General features: G+C 29.7%; 1 protein-coding gene across 1 annotated transcript in view; it reads left to right on the top strand.

Moving 5' to 3' along the window:
- The window catches only part of LOC111681284, a 37,556-nt gene that overhangs the window by 14,463 nt on the left and 14,640 nt on the right, over nt 1–8,453 (top strand). The window contains exon 5 of the mRNA XM_046947530.1: nt 5,158–5,325. Within this exon, the coding sequence (XP_046803486.1) occupies nt 5,158–5,325 (168 nt within the window). The remainder of the gene's footprint in view (nt 1–5,157; nt 5,326–8,453) is intronic.

The raw sequence follows: 8,453 nt of genomic DNA, 5'->3' as shown, positions 1-8,453 counted from the left end.
GATCCAGAATATATATACTTTATAGGGTCGGAAAATTATATTATAGAAATTACAAACGGAATGACAAACTTATATATACCCTTCTCACGAAGGTGAAGGGCATAAAAACATGGTTATGTACATTGGGTGTAAACAACAGACTGTCAAACAACTAATATCGACATGTACTAAATCCATTTAAAATTAAGCTTTAGTTGAATATTTTACATTTTGTCAAGGTATCTACTTTTTTAGACTTTGATAGATATTCCAGCAAATTGTCCATAAGAAATTCACAATTTAAAAAAAATGTTTTCCTAAAATCTTTAGGGAAAACATATTATTTTTTCTGTGGCCTACCTACAGTCTTTGTAACATTAACTACTCCCTGTGGAATAGTAGGGTATTATTTGAGACAAAAAAAGATGTAAATGGAATTGACAGATATACAATACGAAATTGAATTAGATATAATAAATACAATATGTGCTGAATTAATTTCCCAAAAAAATGTAACAAAAACAAATAAAAATTGACGACAGAAATCAATAAAAAAATGTATACATTTTTAACTAATGTGATTTGTGAAAAATGACTTAACTATATTTTTTTATTTTAGGGGAATTTTGAAACATATAAATATTAGAAAATATAGTAAAAATAATAGTTTATTATTAGTGTAATCAGTAGTATGCCCTATAGTCGAGATATTGTTTGCTCTACAGACGAATCTGTAGTCTGCTCTATAGTCTACTTTTTGGTCATGGCTATAGTTCAGTCTGTAGCCTAATCTTTTGTCAAGGATATAGTTTACCCTTTAGTTGAGATTATTATCTGCTCTAAGATACAGTCTGCTCGAGTCTATAGTCTAGGCAATAGTCTGCTCTATAGTCGATGACTTTAGTCTACTCTATAGACAATACTATAGTTTGCTCTATAGCCGAGACTATAGCCTCTTCTATAGTCGACACTACAGTATGATTTATACTCGAGAGTATAGTCTTATTTATACTCTAGACTATAGCCTGTTCTATAGTCGATTACTGTAGTATACTCTATAGTCAAGACTATATTCTGCACTATAGCCGAAACCATAGTCTTTTTTATAGTCCACACTTTATCCTGCGACAATATAGTATTCTCTATACTTGAGAGTAGAGTCTACTCTATACTCGAGACTATAGCTTATTATTTGGTCGAGACTGTAATCTACAGTCGAGACTCTAGTCTGTTCTATTTAAGATTATAGTAGAGACTATGGTTTTCTCCAACCGAGACTGTAGTCCGACTGTTGCCTATTCTTTAGTCAATGCTATAGTCAACTCTTTAGTAATTACTTTAATCTGCTCTTTAGTTAAGATCAATGACTTCTCTATAGTCGATACTATATTCTTCTCTAAACTCTAGACTATAGTCTGTTCTACACTCGAGACTATAGTCTACACTTTAGTCAATATATAATCTGTTCTAAAGTCGAGACTTTAATCTGCTCCATATTGTAGATTATAGTCTGCTCTATAAACGATAGGATAGTCTACTTTAAAGTCGATACTATAATGTTCTCTGTAGTCGGTACTAAACTTTACTCTCTTGCCGAGACTATAGTATATCTTACAGTCGAAGCAATAGTCTGCTGTATAGTCAATACTAAAGTCTGCTCTTTAGTTAAGTTTGCTCTGAGATTAAAGCCAACTCTTTAGTCAATTTTATAGTCTTTAGCTGAGCCTATAGTCTGCTCTATACTCGAGACTCTTTAGTACAGGCTTTAGTCTACTTCTTAGTCGAGACTGATCTTTAGTCTTCTCTATAGTCGAGACTATAGTCTATCTTACAGTCAAGACCATAGTCTGCTGTATGGCTGAGAGTATAAACTGCTCTATAGTCGAAACTATAGTCTACTTTTTAGTCGAAGCAATAGTCTGCTGTATAGTCAATACTATAAAGTCTGTTCTTTAGTTAAGACTGTAGTCTGCTATATAGTTCAGACAATAACTTACTCTACAGAGTAGAGACAATAGTCAGCTCTATAGTCAAAACAGTAGTGTGCACTATAGTCGAGGCTACAGTTTGCTCTATAATTAATTCAAATCAGTTATAGCTAACTATTCTACTCAACTCTTTTCAAAAAATAAACCAAGCAATTTAATCAAAAATTAGATTATAACTTTTCGACACATTATTATTACAAGTGTACAAGGGTACAATATTTTACTAAAATCAACAAAATTTATAATGTGATTTAAATAAAACTTACTTAAACACATATATGTACACTAAATGAACCCAATAGCACAACCAGTACAATTTCTCCTTATCCAGCCATTATTAATGTAATCAGCTTATGTTTTTCCTTTCACTACAAATCCTCAGCCCACATATCCCTACATTATTCAACTTAAAACTAAATTTAGTTTAGTGTGCAGAGAACAGAAAACAGAAAAAAAACAATATTACAAAATATATTATAATACACAATTTTAGTAGAAATGCTTAAGTTAGCATTTATCTAGAAATTTACCCAAGAGCTGCTAGTAAAATAGAAGAAAATAGAAACACATTACAAGTACCAGTACTACTGCCTTAGTTATCTAAAGTATAGTAAACTTGAATTACAGAAGGGAGCTCAACCAGACAGCCAACCAACTAACCCAACCAACCAGTAGGTTAGGCATAAAGGGTGCCGGTCTAACTGCCAGTCAGCAATAAGAGAAATAAAAAAAGTAAAATCTGATAATAGCTTAAGTGTGTACTCAAAGTAAATTTGGCTAAAAGGAGAAGTTTTTTTTCGTTTTTTTTTTTTTATTGCTACCAAGTATTTTTGAAAAAAATTAACCAACTAAGTTTATCTAAAAACTGATGGGTATCTATGGAATAAGGTTTTTTTTGCTAACAACATAAAGGAGAATAAAATGTTAATGAAAAAATTTATATTTATTTCTAATTTTTTTTATTTTACTCTTGAAAAAGTTTTTCGTTGTTTTTGTTTTATGGTGAAATACAAGCAGAATACAATATACATTTTATGTATTTTTTAGTGTTAAGGTAGTGAAGGTGGTTTTATGATTACAGTGGAAGAGAAAATTATAAGCTCTTTAGTTTACTATACATTAAACTATAAACTAAACTGTAATATATTCTATAGTCCAGAATAAAGTCAATTCTAATCCAGAATCCAGACTGTAGTCTACTCTATAGTCCAGACTATAATCTATTCTATAGTCTACTCTATAGTCCAGACTAAAGTATATTCTATAGTCCAGACTATAGTCTATTCTATAGTCCAGACTTTATTTTATTCTATAGTTCAGACAATAGTCTCTTCTATAGTTCAGACTATAGTCTATTCTATAGTTCAGACTATAGTATATTCTATAGTCCAGACTATAGTCTATTCTATAGTCCAGTCTATAGTCTATTCTATAGTCCAGTCTATAGTCTGTTCAATAGTCCAGCCTATAGTTAATTCTATAGTTCAGACTACAGTCAATTCTATAGTCTAGACTATAGTCAATTCTATAGTCCAGAATATAGGCTATTCTATAGTGCAGACTTTATGCTATTTTATAGTCCAGACTATAGGCTATTCTATAATGCAGACTATATGCTATTCTATAGTCCAGACTATAGGGTTTTCTATAGTCCAGGCTATAGGCTATTCTATAATCCAGACTATAGGCTATTCTATAGTCCAGACTATAGGCTATTCTATAGTCCAGACTATAAGTTATTCCATAGCCAGACTTTAGTATACTGTATAGTCCAGACTATAGGATATTCTATAGTCCCGACTACAGGCTATTCTATAGTCCAGACTATAGGCTATTCTATAGTCCAGACTATAAGTTATTCCATAGCCAGACTTTAGTATACTGTATAGTCCAGAATATAGTCTATTCTATAGTCCAGATTATAGTCGAACCTATAGTATATACTATAGGCTATTCTATAGTCCAGACTTTAGGCCATTCTATAGCCAGACTTTAGTCAATTCTATAGTCCAGACTTTAGTCTATTGTATGGTTCAGAATATAGTCTATTCTATAGTCCAGACTATAGGCTATTCTATAGCCAGACATTAGTCTATTCTATAGCCCAGACTATAGTCTATTCTATAGCCAGACTTTAGTCTATTCTATAGTCCAGATTATAGTCAAACCTTTAGTATATACTATAGGCTATTCTATAGTCCAGACTATAGGCTATTCTATAGTCCAGACTTTAGGCCATTCTATAGCTAGACTTTAGTCAATTCTATAGTCCAGACTTTAGTCTACTGTATGGTTCAGAATATAGTCTATTCTATAGTCCAGACTATAGGCTATTTTATAGCCAGACATTAGTCTATTCTATAGCCCAGACTATAGTCTATTCTATAGCCAGACTTTAGTCTATTCTATAGTCCAGATTATAGTCGAACCTATAGTCTAAACTATTGACTGTCCTATAGTCAAGACTATATGTTATTCTATAGCTCAGACTATAGGCTATTCTGTAGTCCAGGCTATAGTCTATTATATTGTCCAAACTTTAGCCTATTCTCTAGCCAGACTATAGTCTGTTTTATAATCCAGACTATAGTCTAATCTATAGTGCAGACTATAGTCCAATATATAGTCTAGACTATATTTATATTATAGGCCATTATTTAGTCCAGTCTATACTTCATTTTATAGTCCAGACTATAGTATAGACTATAGTCTATGCTATTCGAAATAATTTTCTTTACTTTTTTCACCCACTGTATGTTGTAAATAACAGAGAGCTAAAACATAAAAAGAAACTAAAAAAATACTGGGATTAAATTGTTAAAATTTAATTTAAATTTATATTTAACTCAATACGGGATTTATTTTTTCCATAAACAAAAAGTTGCCAAAGGCAAACGAAATTCTCAAAGTGTTTAAAAGAAAAAAAACAAAATAAACTTTATGATTTTTTAAAGATTAAATTGGGTATAATGAAATCTGTACAATAAAATTTAAATAAAAAGGATTTTAAAGCAAAATTACACTTTTAAACACTTCTTTACAAACACTAAAAACAATATAAAATTTTAAAAAGTAAACAACACTTTTTTAAGTGTCAATCATTTTGCTTTAAAAGTATACTTTTGATTTGAGTTCCATTTCATTTATAAAAAAAACTTTTAATTTCTTTTCTGGTTTTGTCTATTTTCAGGATTACGAACATATGGGTCGGGCATTTTGTGAAACCCTTCTGGATTATTGTGATGAGAATCCGAATAAAGTAAAGAGAAATACTAAATTATTGAAACGTATTAAAAAGATAAGAAAGCGTGAGAAACGCGAACAGAAGGCATTGAAATTAAAGAAATTGGCCGATCAGGGATGTATAATAGAAGAGAAATTTAAAGTTAAACAAAGAACAGGCAAAAGTGTTTCCTAATCTAAAAAAACACGTTAAAAACACGTTAAAAACACTTAAAAAAACAACACACAAACAACATTTTTCTTTTTTAAAACTAAAAATACCTACTAATAAATCCAACACTGTTTATAATGGGGTTGCAAAAAAAAACTTGAATTTAAATTTAATATTTGTTAAATGTTTTTGATTTAGTCAATTGTTAAAGTGATGGAAGTTTAACTAACTAAAGTTTAATGTCGATAAACAAAATTTAAACTTGCAAATTGAAAGACCTAGACTATTCTATTGTCGAGACTATAGTCTATTATATAGTAGAAGCTATAGGCTATTTAATAGTTCAGGCTATATTCCAGACAATTCAATTCTATATTCCAATCTTATATAGTATAATACAAAGTTCAGACTATAGTCTTTTCTAGAGTTAAAGTCTATTCTATAGTCTAGATTGTAATCCATTCTATAGTCAAGACTATTTTTCTATAGTCCAGGCTATACTGTAGTCCAGACTATTCTATACCCCAGACTATAGACTATTAAGTAGTCCAGACTATAGACTATTCTATAGTCCAGACTACAGACTTTTATATAGTCCAGACTATAAACTATTATATAGTCCAGACTATATAGTATTCTATAATCCAGACTATATATTATTCTATAGTCCTGACTATTTAGTATTCTATAGTCCAGACATAAACTATTCTATAGTCCAAACTATAGACTATTCTATAGTCCAAACCAAAGACTATTCTATAGTCCAAACCAAAGACTATTCTATAGTCCAGACTAAATAGTATTATATAGTCCAGATTATAGTCTATTCCATAGTCTAGACTATAGTCTATTCTATAGTCCAGACTATAGTCTATTCTATGGTCCAGACTATAGTCCAGACTATAGTCTATTCTATAGTTCAGACTATAGTCTATTCTTTAGTCCACACTATAGTCTATTCTATAGTCCACACTGTAGTCTATTCTATAGTCCACACTATAGTCTATTATATAGTCCAGATTATGGTCTATACTATAGTCCAGCTTATAGAATAAACTATAGTCTGGACTATAGAATAGACTATAGTCTGGACTGTAGAATATACTATAGTCTGGACTATAGAATATACTATAGTCTGGACTATAGAATATTTTATATCTATATAGACCATAGTCTGGACTATAGACTATTGTATAGTCCAGACTATAGACTATTCTATAGTCCAGACTATAGACTATTCTATAGTCCAGACTATAGACTATTCTATTGTCCAGACTATAGACTATTCTATAGTCCAGACTATAGAATATTCTATAATCCAGACTATAGTATATACTATAGTCCAAACTATAGTATTTTCTACAGTCCAGACTATAGTCTATTCTATAGTCCAGACTATAGTTTATTCTATAGTCGAGACTATAGTATATTCTATAGTCCAGACTATAGTCTATTCTACAGTCCAGACTATAGTCTATTCTACAGTCCAGACTATAGTCTATTCTATAGTCCAAACAATATCCCAGAAAATGGTCTATTCTATCATCCATTCTATAGTCCAGTCCATAGCCAAGTTTATAGTTTATTCTATACTTTCGACTTAAAGCTTATTTTAAATATTTTTCATATTTTAACCTTTTAATGTCTATAACTTGACGAACTACTTTTAAACTAAGTTTAAACTCCAAAAAATGCTTAACTACATTTTACTCTATTACTCTAAGTTTAAAGCCAAATTAAACTTTTTCTTTCTTATAAATCCGACACTTAAAACAATTTCTCTTTAAAAGCTTAAAAGTTTATCTATGTTAAACTTTTGCTAAAGTTTTTGTTTAACTAGAGTTTAAATAAAAACTAAAAGAAATGTTCTTGTAATTGTTCAAAACTATTTTAAGTTAAATGTGTTTTTGTGTTTAATTTTACAAAGTAAATACTATTTTCGTTAAAGATTTTTTTAATTTGACTGCCTTAATTTATTTCATAAAATAAAACAAACAAACTGAAAAACACTTACAGCTGCTTAAAAAAAACAAAATGGCATTGTTTAAACTTAAAAATTAAAATAAATGTTTTATGTTCTTATTTAAAATAATATAAAATATTTGTCTAACAAATAAACGTTTTGAATATAACTATAATTAATAATAACTCTAGTTTATAAGTTCTTAACATAAGCAAAGGAATCAATAATTTTTGCTTTAAACTCAAAATTCTTTTAAAGAATTTACCAATTTAACTTTCAAATTTTCTCTTGTTTATACATGCAGCCAGAACAGACAACAAACAATTCATAGTTGCTTTAATTTGCCAAACAATTTCTATGAAATCATGTTGTTTATTTATTTACTTTATCCCCAAAAGCCCCGCATCGTGTCAATTTCATTCGAAAAGCCTCCTAATTTTACTGCCCTCTATTCGCCTTAATCTTTAACGCTTAAACGCCTTAACACCTACAGAGATCCTACGAATACCGCATTCACACATTACAAAACCAACACCGCTACCAACAAATCTATTTAAATCACCTTTTGCTTACTGTAGTTTTATTTTCGGTTGGCATTAGATAATAAATTTCTAGATTTATTTTTTTGTGTTGGTAATTTGTTATTCAAAATTATTTTATTATATTTTCTGTATTATTTTAGTATTTTTTTATTTTAAAAGTTATTTTGTAAAATTATTTTGATTTAAATAAAGCTTTTACACTTTTCCCACAATTCAACACCAAACAGAGTTTTAATGATACAACAAGTTACAAGTTTTCTTAAAGGTAAGACTGTATAAAATATATGGACTTTAAAGTAGACTGTGAACTAGATTACGGATTAGTCTATAGATTTCACGTTTTACTTAGTATTAACTAGACGATAGACTAAACTATGGACTAGACTATAGACATAAATATAGACTAGATCATAGACTAGACCAGACTACAGACTAGACTGTAGACTAGACAATAGACTAGACTATAGACTAGACTATATACTAGACTATAGACTAGACTATAAAATAGACTATAGACTAGACTATAGACTAGACTATAGACTAGACTATAGACTAGACTATAGACTAGACTATAGACTAGACTATAG

Source organism: Lucilia cuprina, chromosome 3 (genome assembly GCF_022045245.1).
Source record: "Lucilia cuprina isolate Lc7/37 chromosome 3, ASM2204524v1, whole genome shotgun sequence".
Classification (NCBI taxonomy): domain Eukaryota; kingdom Metazoa; phylum Arthropoda; class Insecta; order Diptera; family Calliphoridae; genus Lucilia; species Lucilia cuprina.
This window is presented reverse-complemented; position numbering and strand designations above follow the sequence as displayed.